The 19,832-nt window shown below is 43.7% G+C and overlaps 1 protein-coding gene across 3 annotated transcripts in view; it reads right to left on the reverse strand.

Moving 5' to 3' along the window:
* The window catches only part of CCDC158 (coiled-coil domain containing 158), a 69,818-nt gene that overhangs the window by 25,411 nt on the left and 24,575 nt on the right, over positions 1–19,832 (reverse strand). For all 3 annotated transcript variants that reach the window (XM_053587985.1, XM_053588066.1, XM_053588140.1), the window contains exons 9-14: positions 15,319–15,434; positions 12,956–13,153; positions 10,751–11,233; positions 5,845–6,034; positions 3,363–3,515; positions 292–404 (exon numbers count right to left, since the gene is read on the reverse strand). In XM_053587985.1, the coding sequence (XP_053443960.1) occupies positions 292–404; positions 3,363–3,515; positions 5,845–6,034; positions 10,751–11,233; positions 12,956–13,153; positions 15,319–15,434 (1,253 nt within the window). The remainder of the gene's footprint in view (positions 1–291; positions 405–3,362; positions 3,516–5,844; positions 6,035–10,750; positions 11,234–12,955; positions 13,154–15,318; positions 15,435–19,832) is intronic.

A 19,832-nucleotide genomic window follows, 5' to 3' on the forward strand; every position in this document is an offset into this window, starting at 1 on the left:
TAATTTCCAGAAACATATACAACACATTAGAATGGACCTCACTGTACTTTGTTATAATCATCCTCTGCCTCTACCAGGAAGGTTCTTTTGCCTGCCTCCTGAGTCTAAAGTCCTCACTATCTTTTAAGATCCTGCTCATATGTTCTTTCAGGATCTTTTCCCTCATTCTCTCTCTGTGAAAGATAGGCTTCTCTCTTTCCCCTGCACTCTGCCTCTCTGCTATCCCACCTTCTGCCCTGCAGTGTGTAAGCAAGTTAATGTGTGGGTCCCACCCCGAGGACAGGAACTCACCTTATTTGCATTTGTCATCGCCTCTTCCAAAAACTGTATCTTGCTCTGAAGGGCGTCTATCTGACCTCTTTTGGCTGTGATTTGCTTCTGCATCCCCATTGCCACTTTCATAGCTGGGGGGAGAAAAAGGAGGCAAACTGTTTCTAAAGTCTCCCAAGTTTGAAAGGCTGCTGCTGTATTCTGATGGTTAAACTTTACAAGAAGGTGACAAGTAAGATCCTCCAAGACAGCTGGGCCATTTCAAGGAAAAGATCACAGACCAGTCTTCACTTTTTATAATTTTGGGATATAATAATTTTTTGGTACTATTAGAGATTTTGAGCTGGAAAAGACATATATATGATGATGTTCTGTGAGTTTTTTTGTTACTGAATTTTTTTTTTTTTTTTTGCAGTTTTTGGCCTGGGCTGAGTTTGAACCCACCACCTCTGGCATATGGGGCTGGTGCCCTACTCCTTTGAGCCACAGGGACCGCCCTACTGAAATTAATTTCATTGGCAATTATAAGTTATCATCATTGACAGTGTACAAACTCATACATATCCTTACACCCACAGGAAGTACATATATAAATATGTAGTCATACAATGAATGATGTATATTACATTATTATTAAAATGAATTTTCCAGAAAATTTAAATTTCACATTTAAAATGCTACTTATATGTACTATATCTTTCTTAAGAGTCCGGTGAAACCATTCAATTTTCATTCTCATGCTATTGTCATGTGCCTGGAACTCACGACTGTCTCAGTAGTCAAACTGCTAGGATGAGCATATATGTGATTATTGCTGGAAAACTGATGATGACAGGATGAGAATGTTCTAGATGGGTCAAAGGCACTGAATACTTAAGAAATGGCAGGCCGGGCGGCACCTGTGGCTCAGTCGGTAAGGCGCCGGCCCCATATACCGAGGGTGACGGGTTCAAACCCGGCCCCAGCCAAACTGCAACAAAAAAATAGCTGGGCGTTGTGGCAGGCGCCTGTGGTCCCAGCTATTCGGGAGGCTGAGGCAAAGAGAATTGCTTAGGCCCAGGAGTTGGAGGTTGCTGTGAGCTGTGTGAGGCCACGGCACTCTACTGAGGGCCATAAAGTGAGACTCTGTCTCTACAAAAAAAAAAAAAGAAAAAAAGAAATGGCAGGCCACTGAAAAGGTATATGAAGCTAATATTTACTTGGAAATTCAAAATCAGAAGACCCTATATATTTTTTCTTTTTGTAAAAATCAGGTCCAGGCAACACTTGAACTCACCAGCCATGGGTTGCAGGGCCAGCACTCTAACCACTGGACTATAGTGCCCAGCTTATTATTTTTTTTTATTATTATTTAATCTGCTGAGGAACTAAGTTTGAAAATGCCACTGCTTTGAGTCAGGTCTGGCTATAGCTTAGACTTGAAAAAAGAAAATGTGCCATTCATTAATATACCATTCTTTCTTTATTAGAAAGAAAGGTCTGACTTCTCACAACAAGATAGAGTTCTTAAATCTAAACCATCAAAAATAGAGCTAGTACAGACACAGTACATTTATTAAGAGATCAAAAGTTTGCTCAACACTTTGAAGAATTCTGGTCTAAGTTGTTTACAGTTGGCTTTGAAAAGTAATTTTCTCAAATAAATCTCTTTAATTTTAAGCTGATTTTTTTTCAATAAAAATAAGAATTTGACCACTTATTTGGAAGTTTTAGCAGCCATGGCTGCTCCTTTGACAAAACAGCCCTCCTCTGTGGGGGAAGGTTGTCCTCTTCCACCAAGCACACAGCTTCCGGGAGGCACAGAGGCACACAGGGAGCAGTGAGGGAGGATGGCCCACCTAGGCAGCCAGATCAGCCCCATCAACCCAGGTGATCAGCAAGGCAACAGATGTCATAGCTAGATTGCCCTCATATCTCAAAACAAGAATTTGAATGGGAATGCAAGGATTCCCCAGGTAACTTGATGACTGCAGCAACCCGGGGTGCTGTGGAGATGCCTGCAGGGCACTGAGACAGGGATGCCGTCTGGGGGAGGGGCTTCCAGAGTGACCTTTGTCCAGTGTTAGACAGCAACGGCCAAGCCACCAACAACCACGCCAAGGAGAATTGGCCTGTCATCCCTGTGCAAGGACTATGGCAACCTTCTCTGTGTTGTTCCAATTTTAGTGTTCCACTTTAGTGCTCCCAAAGTGAGCATAAAAAAAATCTTTTGACATTAAAAAACTGAGAAAAGGAACACCATATACTTTAATTAGATAAATATTAACTCTCCTAATCAGCAAATTTGATCATGCCAACAGTGATGTGAAAAATGTGAAATGACAGATGACTTCTTCTCCCTCTGTGTTAGTTGAACGGACGGGAGAAAGGAGGCGGGTCTAGGTGGTGACGAGGCACCCCTCACTGAGCAGTCCAATTCCCAGGGTTCCTATTTTTGTCACCAAGAAGGAATCGAGACCTGCCGATCAGCCACAGATCTATAACTTATAAAGATAATCTACATGTTGAGAAATGAGGAGTTGAACAAAAATTGGTAATTCACACTTATAGCTTTAAAAATTATTGACATTTTTAGATACTGAGATCTGCTAGAAACACTGAAATAGCTATAGGATAAAGGAAAGACTGAGATGCTTTACAGATTAAATTAAGAACCCGGTAATATCCCTTAAAAAAGCTGAATTACTGGGCAGTGCCTGTGGCTCAGTGAGTAGGGCGCCGGCCCCATATGCCGAGGGTGGCGGGTTCGAACCCAGCCCCGGCCAAACTGCAACAAAAAAATAGCCGGGCGTTGTGGCGGGCTCCTGTAGTCCCAGCTGCTTGGGAGGCTGAGGCAAGAGAATCGCGTAAACCCAAGAGTTAGAGGTTCCTGTGAGCCATGTGATGCCACGGCACTCTACCCGAGGGCGGTACAGTGAGACTCTGTCTCTACAAAAGAAAAAAAAAGCTGAATTACTGCCACGTCACACCCTTCATCTACCTCTATGTTCTCACATCCGCGAGTGTGAAGAGGCCTGGGAGGTTTGTGTTTTAATAAACTAGACCAATGGAATTAAAACAAAAGAAAAAAATTTAAACCTAATGGAACATACCGTGACCGTCAGACCCCTCCATGGACTTCAGTGTGTTTCTGGTCTGTTCCAACTCAGACTGCGCAGATTTCAGTTGCATCTTAAGCTTATTTGTAGTAGTTTCCATTTCTTCACTTTTGTTTCGAAAATTCCTTTTTAAGACTTCATAGTCCTCTGCATAGTGTGATAATCAGTGACAGTTACTTTTTTCTCTCCCATTAATATAAGTGATTTTATTTGCAATTAATAATCACAGAATTTTAGAGCTGGAAGAGAGCTCGTTTAGTTATATCTTCATTTGTTACAAAAACGAGACATCCACACACAGACCATCTGCCGCTTTCTTTGTCATCTGTTTGGGCGGATCCTCCTCCTGTGCCCAACAGCACACATGGTTGTCCCCTAGCTATTGTCATTAGTCATAGCTATTTCATACTAAACTCTCCTGTGGGATGAATTTATCTATTATAGTAGACTTCACCACCAAGTACAGGGGCATGAATCTCCAGGACACTGTGTCTTCCCCGACTTTGTATGTTCAGTACCTATCACAACCCCTGGCACAAACTCATCATTCCATACATCAGAACACACACACACGTTCACCATATGTTTATTTACATCTGCCTATTCATACATGATTAGGTTTACATATTAAAAAAAATCCATCTACCCAGACATCCATCTACCCAGGCATCTCCACGTAGATGTCTGTCCCAGCGCCACCGGAAACCAACTGCCTCACATTGACCACATCTCCCCCACACCCCGTCTCAAACTTGCCCCCTTCTGCGCCCCTCTCTTGTTGTGTCACCACCCTCCCACTACTACAAACTAAAAACGTGAAACTTTATGTAACTCTCCAGTTACTAAGTCCTGTTGCTTCAACCCCCAAAACATTCTTCATTCTTTCCTCTCTTTCCATTCTCACTGCAATTGCCTGAGTTCCCAAGTCCTCATCATATTTTCCTGGGACTACCGCGAAATCCTCTGTCTCTTTAGCCTCCATCGAATTAACCCACTAGCATGATCATTCTAAAATCTGACACAGCAGTGGCACCCATAGCTCAGCGGTTATGGCGTCGGCCGCGTACACCAAGGTTGGAACCTAGCGTGGGCCTGCCAAACGACGACAATTACAACGAATGAATAGCCGGGTGTTGTGGCAGGCGCCTGTGGTCTCAGCTACTTGGGAAGCTGAGGCAGGAGAATCGCTTAAGCCCAAGAGTTTGAGGTTATTGTGAGCTGTAATACCACGGCACTCTACCCAGGGTGACAGCTTGAGACTCTGTCTCAAAAACGAATAAATAAAATCTGACATAGCAATCCCCTACTTAACATCCTTTGCTGGCTCCCCCTGTCTACAACCTGTTTCTCAGCCCTCTTCCTTTGTACTTTGGCTCCAGTGAATATTCCAGGTCGCATTACACTACTTCACGCCTTTGGGCTTTTGCCCATCATGGTCTCTCTGCCTGGAATGTCCATCTACCTCTTCTTCACCTGCCCAATTCCTTTCTCTCTTTCCAACCCAGTGTAGATGTTACTTCCTACAAGAAGCGAATTCTGCATCCTCTGTGCTATCTCTGAACCCAACATATGTTGGCTGTAGCTCCTCCACTGGTCTGTCGCCCATTTCTATGTTGGTCTGTTTTCCTACCAGACGGTGAGCTTCACTGTGGGGTTTCTGAGAGGCAGGGACAGGGCAGGCAGGGAGAGCAATACTTGATGCTGTACACACCAATCATGAACTGGAGTGTTTCACTGTTTACTGTCAGGCCTTGTATTTTTCCTTTCAATTCATTTGCATAAGTCTGCTTACATGTTACTTCATTATTACACCTTTAATCAAGTTATTGACTCAAAGGACTCAAGGTTTCCACTTCCATGAAAACAAAACTGTGCAAACAGTATGATTGATGCTGAACACCTGCTGCCCTCCTGAGCCTGGAATCTGGACCTCAACCTTCTCTTAGAAACTCAGGACAAGGCTCGGCGCCCGTAGCTCAGTGGTCACGGCACCAGCCACATATACCGAGGCTGCAGGGTTCTAACCCAGCCCAGGCCAGCTAAATAACAATGACAACTGTCACAAAAGAAAAATAGCCAGGTGTTGTGGCAGGTGCCTGTAGTCCCAGCTACTCGGGAGGCTGAGACAAGAGAATCGTTTAAGCCCAAGAGTTAGAGGTTGCTGTGAGCTGTGATGCCACAGCACTCTACCAAGGGCAACATAATGAAACTCTGTCTTAAAAAAAAGAAAAGAAACTCAGGACAGAATTTCCTGGACTCTGAGAGTTGCCTAAAGGTTAGTGAATATAAGACACAGAGGCTCTTCCTGGAGAACTATGAGGATTTTAGGCCATGAATAATTCCACAGGGGCGGCCTAACTGTCCGCATTTATAATGTAATGAGACGCCTTTCTCTGGCAATCATGCTAAGGTCTGTTCTGGACTTCACTGATAAGCACTCCTATTTTTTAATAGGGTTTGAACCGAAGCAACATACCTGAAAGACTGTTCAATTCATTCCTGCTAGTCTTCACCTCGTTTAATAATTGATCTCTCTCTTGTTTGATGTCCTTCACTGCTCGGAGCCGCTCAGAGCCGGCGTTCACCAGCTTCACCTTTTCCAGCTCCAGGTCACTTACTCTGGCTTCAAGCTCCCGGATCTTTGCGTCTTTTTTATCTTTCAAAATCTAAATATGTTGGTAAATGCAAAGGACAGAGACAAAAGTACAAAATGTACAAATGCACAGCCACAATTGATACCACGTTAGCATTCTTCTATATTTAGTCTTTTTTCCTTTTTCCTTTGCTGATTTTGCCTATGTCCTTTCACTGTAATAAATGCAGCCCGAGTAAGACCCGGTGCTGAATCCTGTAAGTCCAGGGGATCATCAAACCCTGCCACGGGTGGTAGGAAAGGCCTCTCTGATGAGGTACATGTGAGCAGAGGCCTCGAGGAAACTGAGAAGCAAGCTGAGTGGGCAGCGGGGGAAAAGCTGTAGGTGCAGGTGAGGTGTGGGGAAGAGCCAGCTGCCAGGAGGGAGTGACCTGGGGGAGGAGGGCAGAGAAGGAACAGGGAAGGATCATGGCCGCCATGTGGCAGGAAGGCACTGGGCAGTCTGAGCACAGGTGACATTGTGTTTCACAGACATAACTCCAGCTCTAAGGTGAGGAACAAACAGTGTGTGTGTGGGGGGTGGGGGGGGAGTCAAAGTCTGTAAGTCATTACCAAAGTTCTGAGACAGACAAAAATCAAGAAACATAAAGTCTACACAGATGGAAACAAAGTAAGCCTTCCCAGCAACACCCATCAGCCGAGCAAGATGAAACTTGCAGAGGTGAATCACAAAGGATGCTATGGGCTGTGTTTTTTGGAAGTGAAATAATGGACCATAACACTGTTTCAAAACTTTCACAGTGACCCTCGGAGACCAGTGAGAAAGCAACTGGAAGAGCAAACGAGAAAGAGAGCAGCTCAGACAGGAGCGGTGTGTAGTGGTGGGTCTGGTGCTGGAATGGAGTGGGGAATATGAATATGAATTTAGCAACTTAAATTTGCTATTTCCAACTAACTGCCAGAAATGCCCAGCTTGGAATGCTTCTGTAAACTCTGCTCAAAACGCTCTTACTTTCTTCACACAGGACGTTTCCTCCGGACTCCTTCCTGCCCCTCTGTTAGGGGCACTGCCATGGTGCCAGTCTAAGTTTGAGCCCGCCAAGTGGGCTGTATCATTCCCTTTCTCTCACCCCTTCCCCCCAACCCCACCCAGGATGCTGACCGGCTCCTGCCCAATCTCCAGGTCTGGACTGCCTTCACGGCTCACATGGGCCACCACCCTTGCCTCGGCTGTGCTGGGAGGCCTCCTAGGAGGAGCCCTGCTCTTCCCAGGGCCAAGGTCTGCACTGCCCGGCACAGCAGCCACAGTGACTACTGAGCACTTGAGATGTGCCTGAGCCAAGGTGACATGCGCTGTTTGTGTAAAATACACAGTAGATTTCAAATATTTTATATAAAAAAATTCTTAGATATTTCAATAATTTATAATATTGATGATAATATAAAAATCACCATATTTTGGATATACAGTTAAATAAAATATGTTATTAAAATTAAATCACTTTTTAAAACGTGTCCACTAGAAAATTTAAAATTAAATATATGGCTCACATTATAATATTTCTAGTGGACAGAACTGGCCAACTAAATAACCATTGGAAATAAATTTATTTTCTTTTATCAACAAATTGTCTCCCCAAATTGAGGCCTATTCTTCTGGTTAGTGCAATCCAACTGAGAAAATGGCAGCTTAACATAGAGACCAGGGCTATGTTTGAATTGTAAAGACATGACAAGCTCTTAGCTGTTCAAAAACAGACCGGCGGGGCACTACAGGCTGACCACCTGTGATGGGGCTGAGCAGTAAAGGCCCTTCCCTGAGCTATCTGATCCCTGCCACTCCTGGCAACTGTCACATGAAATCCAGCTGGCCTCGCGGGGGAGGGACAGGCAGGCTCTCCTCAGGCCAGCCCGAGGCATCACCACAAGTACTGGCCCTGTCCAACCTCCCGGAGTGCAAGGAAGGACGCTTAGTCTGTCTTACAGAGAGTATCCATGCTGAGGACCCTCCGTTACTGGGGGCAGCAGCGTTCCCTGCCTCCCTGCCACCTGTGGGCAGCACCCAGCCTAGGGTGAGAGGTCACCTCTCGGGGCTACGATTTCTCTTGTTTTTTCCTCATGGGAATGTGAGGGGAAGCAGATGGGGCATTAAAGATCAACCTTCTCACTTATATTCTTTGTGTCTCAGTGAAACTGTTATGGGCAAGATGAGTTGATTAGGCTCTCTCCCTGAAGGCGCACAGGTGCCTATTATCCTAAGTGACCGTGGTCAAGAACATGACGCCATTCTCAGGCAGTCAGGTGGCTGCAGACCTCCCCCATGTGCACTTCCTGCGTTAGCTCACCTGCCGCCACCTGACCACAGCACAGTCACCCGTCAAAGCTACCCGGTTCTTCAGCACATCGGTTTTTCTCCATTCTGTCCAAATCTGGTGTGAACTTCCCTGGCCTCAACCTTCTGTACCCCATTTTCTCTTCTAGGAAATCCTTCCCTGAAGATGCTCCAGCTCTGTACTTTGAAACTGAAAATCCGTTTCTCTCTCTGCAATCCATTTTTGCACCCTGATGCCACATTAAACTTTCCATGTTGCCTTTTTGTCACCACCCATATCTCCACCCATAGAACTTTTCACAGCTCCCACATTATCTCTAAACTACATACTGAGATGCTTCCCCTTGCTCGGAATGCCTTCTTTCCTCCTTTTTGCCTCGTTTTTGCCCATTCCAAGTTCCCACATGGCCTTCAGGGCCCACTCTAGGTACAGTGACAAATGCCCCTTGCAGATCTTGGCCCACGCTCTCCGGGCCAGCAGGATCAGTGTCTCCTGGGAACTTGTTCAGGCCCCATTCTGAATCAGAGACTCTGTGGATGGCCCAGCCACCAATCAGCTTGTGTTTAACAAGCCGTCTGGTGACTCTGGCTCTCAAGGGGAACCCCGCGCTGTAAGATCTCCTCACACTGCCTAGGACCACATCCCAAAGGAATGCCACTGTCTGGCAAATTCTTTAGTCTCTCTGTGCCTCAGCTTCCTCATCTGTGTTCTGGGATAATAGTGCCTCCCTCATAAGGTTTTTGTGAGGATTAAACTGGTTTAATTTTTAGTGTATAAGAATAGGATTCTCGGGCGGCGCCTGTGGCTCAGTCGATAGGGCGCCGGCCCCATATACCGAGGGTGACGGGTTCAAGCCCGGCCCCGGCCAAACTGCAACCAAAAAAATAGCCGGGCGTTGTGGCGGGCGCCTGTAGTCCCAGCTGCTCGGGAGGCTGAGGCAAGAGAATCGCTTAAGCCCAGGAGTTGGAGATTGCTGTGAGCTGTGTGAGGCCACGGCACTCTACCGAGGGCCATAAAGTGAGACTCTGTCTCTACAAAAAAAAAAAAAAAAAAGAATAGGATTCTCCCATTTGTACCCTTAGCAACGCTAGTAACCCGTCCGCTCAGGCCAGGGGCGCAGTCGGCCTTTCTCCTCTGCTGTGCTCTGCCCCACATGACACCTATTCTAAAGTTCTTATTTTAGGCTTGACCACTGAGAATCCTTCATATGTCCCTTTCATGGCCATTTAAAAATACAAGATCAAGTGAGAATTTAAAAGAAAATTCTAATTTTCATGTAATTGACATTTATTTCCATAAGATCATCATCTATTGCTGTTCTTGGATCTAGAATGAGGAGACTGAGGCATTAAAGCTTGTGTGACTGTGTCCTGCTATTCACCAAGTCAGGGATACAGGTGACATAAAACTTTAGAAATCGATTTTTTAAAAACTCCATTTAATCATTTAAGATTTTAATAAATATTTACTCAGCACCTTCTTGGTACAAGGTACTAAGGCACGGGGCTGGGGGTAAACAGATTCATAAGACATGAACTTGGATGAGTAAGTCCGTGATGTTATAGAGAAAAAGAGACATGGCCTCAGAAACACACACAGCCTGCAATACAGAATGCAATCCAGGTTCTCACAGGTACCAAGTGTGATAAAGTTAGGAAGGAGAACAGAATGAGGGAAAGAAACTAGTATTTACTAAACACCTTACACAGGCCAAGAACTAGGCTAAGTCCTTGATTTAAGCCTCACAGTAGCCCAATGAGGTTGGTGGGGTTTGTTCTCTTTGCTTTCTGTTTTCCTCTGCTTAGCAGGTGTGGAAACCAGGATTCAGCAAAAAGCCCAGTGTTTCTCAGTCATAGATTGGTGGGAGATCAGGCTCAAAATTTGGTCTGTCTTAAGAGGGAGAAAATACTTCACCCTGTAGGCTCAGGGAGGACTTCACGGAGCAGCTGGATTTTGCAAAAATTCTTTCTTTTGTACCTGTGATTTTTCTTTTTTTTTTTTTTGAGACAGAGCCTCAAGCTGTCACCCTGAGTAGAGTGCTGTGGCATCACAGTTCACAGCAACCTCCAACTCCTGGGCTCAAACGATTCTCCTGCCTCAGCCTCCCAAGTAGCTGGGACTACAGGCACCTGCCACAACACCTGGCTATTTTTTGGTTGTAGCCGCCATTGTTTTTTGGCAGGACCAGGCTGGATTCGAACTCGCCAGCTCAGGTGTATGTGGCTGGCATACACTTGAGCCACAGGTGCCGCGCCCTGTACCTGTGATTTTGAACCACTTTGGGGCCATCTATTCCTATTGGATTGGATAAAAGTGTGTATCCCTTGTCATGGAAAAAACACATGTGCACACAAATACTTTCAGAAGCTCCACAGATACCAAGAACCCCTTTTCTAGTAAATTGGCCCTTGGTGAGAAAGGATCCTTCAGAAACTACCCCCAGATGCTTTACAGACCTTAAACTCCTGCAGCTCCAGCCTCCTGTCATTGATCTCCTTCTCCAGCTGGGCTTTCTCCACCTGCATAGCGCCGGCGGTGCGCCCATGCTGGCCCACCAGCTGCGTCATGTTCTCAATCTGCTGCCGCAGGATCTCAATCACCTTGTCCTTCTCCGTCATCTGCAGCTTGAGGGCCTCGCACTCGGTCTGCACGTTCCGCAGGTGGTCCCCCTCATTCTTCAGGTGCTGCAGCTCCTGCAGCTTCAGGTCCACTCGGGAGCGCAGCTTGGTGATCTCAGCATTGGTGGCCTCGATGGCCCTCTCCTTCTCCTGCAGGGAGGCCGTCAGGTCTGACACGGTCCGCTCTGAGCTCTCCAGGGTCATCTTCTTGGCTGTCAGCTCTTCCACCACTTTGCGCAGCATCTCTTTGGTGGATTCAAGCTGAGCAGTCAAGGAGGACACTTTTTCCAGACTTTCGTTCTTTCCCTGAATTGCTGCCATCTGTTTGTCAAAGACAAGAGAATTACGTGGATTTGGGAGGACAGACATAGGCAACCTCAGGAGATACAAGTTCACTCAAAAGAATGACATGGATAATGTCTAGTCAGATTCACACAAATCATTTTGCTGTCAGAACTCCAGCCCTCATAACATGTGTAAAACGATGTGTGCTAATCAGACTGCAGCGCAGCGCTCAATGAAACAGTGCTCCACATAATGGTTCTCCAGGACGGGGGGCTTGGGAAGCTTCCTCTGAAGACCTTTTCTGTACCCCTTTAGATTAAGGTAACCTCAGCAATAATAGGGGAGAAGGGTAGTAAGACTGACAGTAACTACCTTTAATTTTTTTTTTGCAGTTTTTGGCCGGGGCCGGGTTTGAACCCACCACCTCCATATATGGGGCCGGTGCCCTACTCAAAGTTTGAGACACAGGCACCTCCCAACAGTAACTACCTTTATTATTTCCCTCCAATCTTCTCCTTAATTTAAATGAACAATGGGTTTCGTTCCACACACTTTTACATTCTCTGGTTCTCATTTGGAAAGATGAAGATTCTAGCTTCCAGTTTCTCCTTGCGCCTCTCTGCCTGCCCAGGCAGAGAATACACTACGGACTCTGCCTGAGTCTAAGCCGAGACTGGTCCCTTGGTTTGCTGTCACATTTTGGGAAGCTTACACTTTCATGGGCTGCTTTCTATAATGTGCCTACGACAGTCATAGCATCAGAACTGTGTCTTCTTCCCAGCACTGACGTGACGCCGTTAAGAAAGCAGTCCATGGCTCAGCGCCTATAGCTCAAGCGGCTAAGGCACCAGCCACATACACCAGAGCTGGCAGGTTCTAATCCAGCCCTGGGCCTACCAAAGAACAATGACAACTACAACCAAAAAATAGCCAGGCGTTGTGGCGGGCACCTGTAATCCCTAGCTACTTGGGAGGCTGAGGCAAGAGAATCGCTTAAGCCCAAGAGTCTGACTTTGCTGTGAGCTGTGATGCGACAGCTCTCTACTCAGCACAGCAGCTTGAGATTTTGAGGAAGGAAGGGAGGGAAGGGAGGGAAGGAAGGGAAGGAAGGAAGGAAGGAAGGAAGGGAGGGAGGGAGGGAGGGAGGGAGGAAGGGAAAGCAGTCCACTTGCCCCTGGGGCAGGGGTGGGGTGGGGTTCAGGAGTGCACTCCTTAGTCCCAATAAATGGGGATGGGTGGGGGGATTTTATGTAGATTAGCCTAAGCGAGGAATGCTTTTTTTCTTTTCTGCTATTAAATAATTAAGACAAAACTCTTACTTGATTTATGTAAAGTCTCTTTCAGGGGAAAAAGACAAAACAAAAACAAATCTTTTAAAAACCCTCAGCCCTGTTGCTCCTCTTATTTCCTGATAGTTTGATGCTTTTCTGAAGCAGAAATAAACATTTATTAGGTTAACAATTTCTACATGAAAATTAAAGACAATTGGATGGGAGTTTAGTTTTTCAACATTGTACAAAGGAGATAACACATTTAGTTTAATGAGTGGTCAAAAATATACCAACAAACACCCGGTTTGGATGATTGTTCACAGGATCCACAGCTCTGTTTTAGAGCTATTTTAGACCCATATATGTTAAAAGAGAGAAGAAAAAAGAGAGAGGGGTAAAGGAAGGGAGAGAGGGAGGGAGGCTCTATGCCAACAGAGACAAACTGCACTGCCCCCGGGAGAGCACGGGCGACGCTGGTGGCCCCGACCTGCCGCTCCATCTGGCCCTGGCACTCGCTCTTCATGGCCTTGAGCAGGGCTTCCAGGCGCTGCAGCTCCATGTTGCGGTCATCCAGCTCCCGCCGCAGGTGGTCGATGGTGATGCTGTTGCCCGTGTCTCGGTCCCACAGACGCTTGTTCTGTTCCTTCTCCAAGCTCAGCTCTTTCTCTCGCTTGTGCAGGTCAGCCTGAAAGAAGCAAGGGATGCCATCAAATAAGTAAGATAGAACGCTGATTGTCTTTATATCATCTTTGGAGTTTTTATGTGATTTGAGAAACCTTTGATTTTGAAATCTGATTCCTTTACAATGGCTTGTTTAAGATTATTTCCTAGAAAAGTAAGTCAACATTTTTTACTTTACATTTTTAAAATGTAAAGACTATGTAGAAAGTAATCTCAAGGGACTAGACCTCAAATAATAGACAAAAAAATAAAAACGTAATAGATTTCAAGTCATCCTGTTTTGTTTTGTTTTCCGAGACAGAGCCTCAAGCTGTCGCCCTGGGTAGAGTGTCGTAGCATCACAGCTCATAGCAACCTCCAACTCCTGGGCTCAAGTGATTCTCCTGCCTCTGCCTCCCAAGTAGCTGGGACCACAGGTGCCCACCACAACACCTGGCTATTTTTTTTTGGTTGCAGCCGTCATTATTGTTTGGCGGGCCCCGGCTGGATTTGAACCCGCCAGCTCAGGCATATGTGGCTGGCCTTAGCCACTTGAGCCACAGGCACCAAGCCACAAGTCATCCTGTTTATTAAGTCTTTGATTTTCTAACAAAAACATTATGCTTCATATCATGTGTGCTCCTATAATAAAGAAATGCTTAAAAGCTTAACGAAATAACGACAGTTGTCAGCATGCTGCTTCAGGAATAGCAGAATAGCTGCAGGCGCTGGGCCTGGAGTAGTACAGGGGCTATGAATAGAATAGAACCACTCTCTTAAGTCAATTTAAAAAAGTACAGCAGAACCTCTGTAAGGTGACCGGCCCGGGGAATGTAACAACCTGGTCAACATGTGAAGGTGGTCAATACCAGGAACGAGACCTGCTGCACTGATACCGTACCGGTCAATTGAAGGAGGTCGTCAGGGTAGGGAGGTGGTCAGCTATGGAAGTTCTACTGTATTTACTATGACCAAAAACTCTGCAGTTGAGTAGGAGAAACAAAGATACCCTGACCTTTAGTGGTTTATCACTCAAGAGAAAGCTAACCACACATAACTACAGGTGGTTTTCCATTAAGAGACACGTAAGAAATAGGAGGGCCCACTGAGCAGATGAAAACGCTTCTGAAAAGCATTTGAGTAGGACTTTGGAAACAGCTTGGAGATGCAGAGATTAGACAGACAGCAGGGATGGGGCACAGGGTCCGTGCTGAGAGCAGGGACTGGAAAGGTGAGCAGCGGCTAGAGGGTGACAGTCTCCAAAGGGAGGGAGTCTGACTATGTAGAAAGTTAATTTTTGAGTTGAATGAAGAGTGACACCACCAGAGCTACACTACAGCAAGGTGAATATGGCAGCACTCCAGATGAAGGAGGGAAGACGGGGAAACTGGGACCAGAACACCAGCCACAAAACTGCCGTGCTCCAGAGGGGGGCAGCCAGGAGCTCGAACAAGGTCTGGTGGTGAACAAAAGAATGAAAAGGGAGGACAGGTTTGAGAATCTGTCCGACCACGTGCTCTCTAAGATTTTCAAAGTGGATACGAGAACATTGGGTAACACGCAAATAGGAAGGGAAGTGAGGAATTATGCCAAGGGTGAGGGCTTCTCCACACAGCTCAGCAAGCCCAGGACGGCCTGCAGAGGACACTGCCCCACGGCCAGCACCACGCTCCAGAGTGGGTTTGGGAGGCAAGGAAACTTACTCTACCTCACTGATATCACCCAAAGAGGCCCCAGAAGTGTCTTAGACTTCTCAGCCTGCAGTTCCTCTAACAGAGGACAGGGGCTGCTACACTGTTAGCACAATCCTGTTGTCTTTTTCTTTGTTTTTTTAATTTCACCTAAATTTCCATTCAAAATTTCTACACACATAATTTGTTATGGGTTTTGAAAATTATCTGGCTTTAAAAAAAACCATGATATTCAATTTGGTAGAATACAGCATCTAACTGAAAAATGATGGCTGTTTGAAGATGTCCTTCACCTAACGCCATTAACAGTTCTGCTTTAAAAAAAAAAAATAGATTATATTTTATTTGTAAAACTTGAATAATATCTAGGATGTTCTACTATGAGTATGCGCAAATATTTTGTAAATTTGTAATTTTATAAAGGAAAATAGTTTTGTGAAATATTTTGGTAAAAAGCTTCCAGAGTTAATTTCATTCATATTTTAGAGCATAATCTTACCAGCAACTTTTGAAGTTGGTCATCCAAATTTCCAGACTCTTGACTGAACTGATCACGTTCTGTCCGTGCCTCAGTTAGCTCTGAGTGGGCGAGGACTAACTGCTTTTCTAGCTCTTCTATCTAAAAGTACAAAGTGAACCGCTCAGTGTCTAAGTCAGTGGCTGGTATAAAATAAAGATGGTCTTTGGAAAACAAATGGCATTATTTGGGGGCAAATAAAAAGTTGGCACTGTATTGTTTTTGCAAAGTTTTCTAAAATAAAGATCTATGTTGAATTTAGTGAGGGAAATTAGCCAAAATAAAATAGTTGGTACTGCTGGATTTGGATGCTGGCTATAATACATCTCTTTCTTAATTCATATCATTTAAGATTTAACTTCTTTATTTAAGATTTAAGGTAAGTTCTGTAATGTGCCATTTAAAGAAGCCTGATGTGGCAAAAAAGCATGTTGCAGAGCCTACAGACCTGAACAGTATTGTACTTAGAAGAGCTATTTGGTTTCAAAATATTAAAGATTCAGTAATAAAAGGCATCAAATATAAAAGAATAAATGGAAATACATGCAAGTTATTACCTGTTATCATTATTTGATTGTCACTACTTTAGATAAACTTTAATAAGGAAATATTAAACTAATGAGAACATGTTTATAGCTATACAGTGATAGTATCACGTCACCCACTTTCCAGCAGTAAAAAATTTTTTGTATCTACATAAATGCTATATATTCCTTCTTATTTTTAAGGCTTCCAAATTTACTATGTTAAGAATAAAACTTGGTTCAGATGATGCACTGTGATTAAATCTTCTTAATTAGAGAACATACACACTGAGACGAACTTTTCCTTCATGACTTTCTAGTTTATTTTTACTTGAACTAAGTTAAGATCATTTATTAATTCAACACACATTTAATAATCGTATTACATACACACATACAATCTAAGCATCCATCTCTTTAATAAATAAGCATGCATACACAGAAGTTAGATACATCTACACACACGTATGGCAAGAAAGAACTGAGGACTATCAGCCTCACATTTAGATACTATACCCTAGTATCATAGCCTACCGAGATCAGAGTAGCGGTTTTAATATTTATATTGGCTATATTTCTAAATTGACTTTGTATTTGATTATGTGTTACATATAAAAAGTATTTGACAAGAATTAGGAACTCATAAAATATTACATTACTGATTGGGATGTGTTCCTAATAATAATCTTATAAAGAAGTAGTTTCACTCTTGGGTGCCTTTGGGGGCATATATAGAAAAAAAGCCCCATAAAAGTTCAACCTTTGGACCAACCTTGGCAATGGAGCAAGACCATGTCTCTATTTAAAAAAATGTTCTTTTGGCTCAGCACCTACAGTTCAGTAGCTAGGGTGCCAGCCATATACACCAGAGCTGGAGGGTTCGAATCCAGCCTGGCCCTGCCAAACGACAATGACAACTACAACCAAAAAATAGCCGGGCATTGTGGTAGATAACTGTAGTCCCAGCTACTTGGGAGGCTGAGGCAAGAGAATCGCTTAAGCCCACAAGTTTGAGGTTGCTGTGAGCTGTGATGCCACAGCACTCTACCCAGGGCAACAGCTTGAGGTTCTGTCTCAAAAAAAAAAAAAAAAAAAATTCTGTTTTTAATTAGCTGGGCTTGGCGTGGTGGCTCACGCCTGTAATTCTAGCACTCTAGGAGGCCAAGGCAGGTGGACAGGTTGACTTCACCAGTTCAAGACCAGCCTTAGCAAAAAGTGGGATCCCATCTCTACTAAAAAATAGAAAAATTGAAGCAAGAAGATTTCCTAAACCTAAGAGTTGGAGGTTGCTATGAGCTAGGATGCCATAGCACTCTACCCAGGGGAAAGCTTGAGACTCTGTCTCAAAAAAAAAAGAAATTAGCTGAGTGTGGTGGTGCACACCTGTAGCCTCAGCTACTTGGGAAGCTAAGGTGGGAGGATCACTTGAGCTAGAAGTTCAAGGTTGTAGTAAATTATGATCACACCCTTGCACTCCAGCCTGGACAAAAGAGCAAGACCTGTCTCTTTATTTAAAAAAAAAAAAAATTCAACCTCCATAGCACAGGTAACTTCCTAATAAAAAATGAATTTAAAATATCAGTTGATGTTCTCTCTTCAGTTTTATCATTATCAGGAAAGGCTAAGTCATCACATATGTGGTAAAGACACTAAATACTTTCACTGTCACACAGCTGTCACCCGTGCCTGGCAAGGAACGGGAGAGAATGGAGTCAGAGAGGGAGTATGACCAGCAGAGGGCCAAACACCTCGGTTCCCATCCAGCGTCTGTCATATAACCTCTCTGAGTTTCAGCCGTTTTATCTACAATTTGAAAAGACAATTCTATATGACCTTTCACGGTCCTTTCCAGTCTGTTTCTGATACTTTTTTACAGAAGAAGAGCAAGCAGTATTTATAAAACTGAAATTCTGTATTTTCCACCTGTCTTTTGAGCTATAAATTTAAGAAGAACACTTTCAATTTGCATTAATCATATCATCAGACAAATATTTTTCTACTCTCTGCCTGGCATAAACCCTTTCTATACTTCAGCAAAGAAAATATTTGTATACGTGCTTTAAAAGATTAAGATTTTCTATTTTATATCTATTTTCACTTTAAAAATTTGGGGGGTGAACATTTTATCACATTAAAGTTGATGGTAAAATCTAGAAGACCAAAATTTAAATTTGTTTAAAATTTCTCAGCAGTTCCTCCAGACCCCTGCAGGGACATTTCTTTTGTAGTTGTCAGTACTGACTCAGCTGCTATAGCTTTGCTTTTACCTTTCACTTTTTAGAGTAAAAAAAAAATTTGTATTAATTATTCAATCAAAAAGATGAATGGAGAGTGAAAGGGAAAACCACTGAAGTAGCAGCTGAGCTGATACAAACAGCTGTAAAAACACTGTGAAGAAAAGCCTTTTAAAATGTCCAGAGTAAATAATGACATCTGAGATATATTAAAGATTTTTTTCTTTTTCTTTTCTTTTTGGATAGCAGCACTGGTTTTCCCTTTCACCACCTATGAATCCATTATTCTGGGTCACTGGACAAATGAGTACTGCAATTTCATTGTAATCTCATGTGGATTTTAAAGAGATTTCCAATCATATCAAATCATATGGCTTTTTTGTGGTATTCTTTTTTGTTTCTTCCGTGCTCAGCAAGACACAGACACGGGTAATAGGAGGCTGCGGGTCAGCGTGGAGGTGCGTCGGCAGGGCTGTGCAAAGTGGTTTGCACAGAACCTTCCCGCACAGAACACAGCTCCAGCCAGTGCTACTAAATCGTTTCTTTCTTTTTTGGGTGGTGGTGGTGGGGGGGTGTCAGTTTTTGGCCAGGGCCGGGTTTGAACCCGCCACCTCTGGTATATGGGGCCGGCGCCCTACTCCTTGAGCCACAGGCGCCGCCCTAAATCGTTACTTTTTAAGTAGAAATTCAGTCCTGCTTTCAAACTAGGAAAAAATAAACTTATATTAAGATCATGAGATATTTTTGTTGTCAAAAAGCGAAAGTTAAGAGTAAAGCCAAATCTACAGAGCCAATAGTGACAGCTTCTACTGGTCCAAATTCGTAAAGGGGAATTCTGGAGGTTCTCCTAAAATGGAAAAAAAGAATAGAAAACAACATTACAGTAAAACACTTTTGTAAGCCACTAAAGCTACATCTAAAATTTTCTGTGAAATATAATTTCTATTCTCACCAAAATGTTCATAATCTGAAGAGCAACATTACCCTCCTAACGAGTTTCCTCTTAATTTATGCTTTCTAGTCAGGTAAGTTTTGTTCAGACCTGTCATGTCACCAATTTTTAAAACACTGAACACTTTTCTTATGAAGGAATTTGACCTCAGGAGAAAACGCTAATATTCCCCTCATAAAACGCGTTGAGGTGTAATACCAACACACCCTTGTAAATTTCTTTACATACCAATCTCACTTCTAATCACAGTTTTTATGCATTCTTATCTTTGATTTTTTTTCCCTTATTTTTATTTGGACAGTATATATGAAAATTGCACAAAAACAGAGCAAAAAAGTAGATTTGAAGGCTTTAATCGGCTTTCTCAATGTAAAGTTAAGATATGTGTAAATGAAAGAAATTATGCAGAAAAATTGTTTTAATATTTAAATTCTATATTTAATTCACAATAAAGCATTTCTATTAATATCATTTTTTGTGATCCCAAAATGAAATCCTTTTGTTTAACGTGCTGATCCTCCAGCTCAGTTATACCATTTATGCGGGGCCGTTCCAGCTGAAGTGTGCCTGACTCTGCATTACCACAGCAGGGTGGTCACCTACTGATGTGACCCTGACTAAACAGACAGCAGGCACCATCTGCTAAGGGCCAGCTCCATGTGGGTCCACAATGCTGTATTGTAAGCCTCAGTGATCTAGGTTAAAACTAACTAAGCTGATGTGCCCTCCTTATTTCTATTAACTGTTTACCATTTAACACTCAAAATTCTTGGCAATGAACTGTTT

Source organism: Nycticebus coucang, chromosome 1 (assembly GCF_027406575.1).
Source record: "Nycticebus coucang isolate mNycCou1 chromosome 1, mNycCou1.pri, whole genome shotgun sequence".
Lineage (NCBI taxonomy): Eukaryota > Metazoa > Chordata > Mammalia > Primates > Lorisidae > Nycticebus > Nycticebus coucang.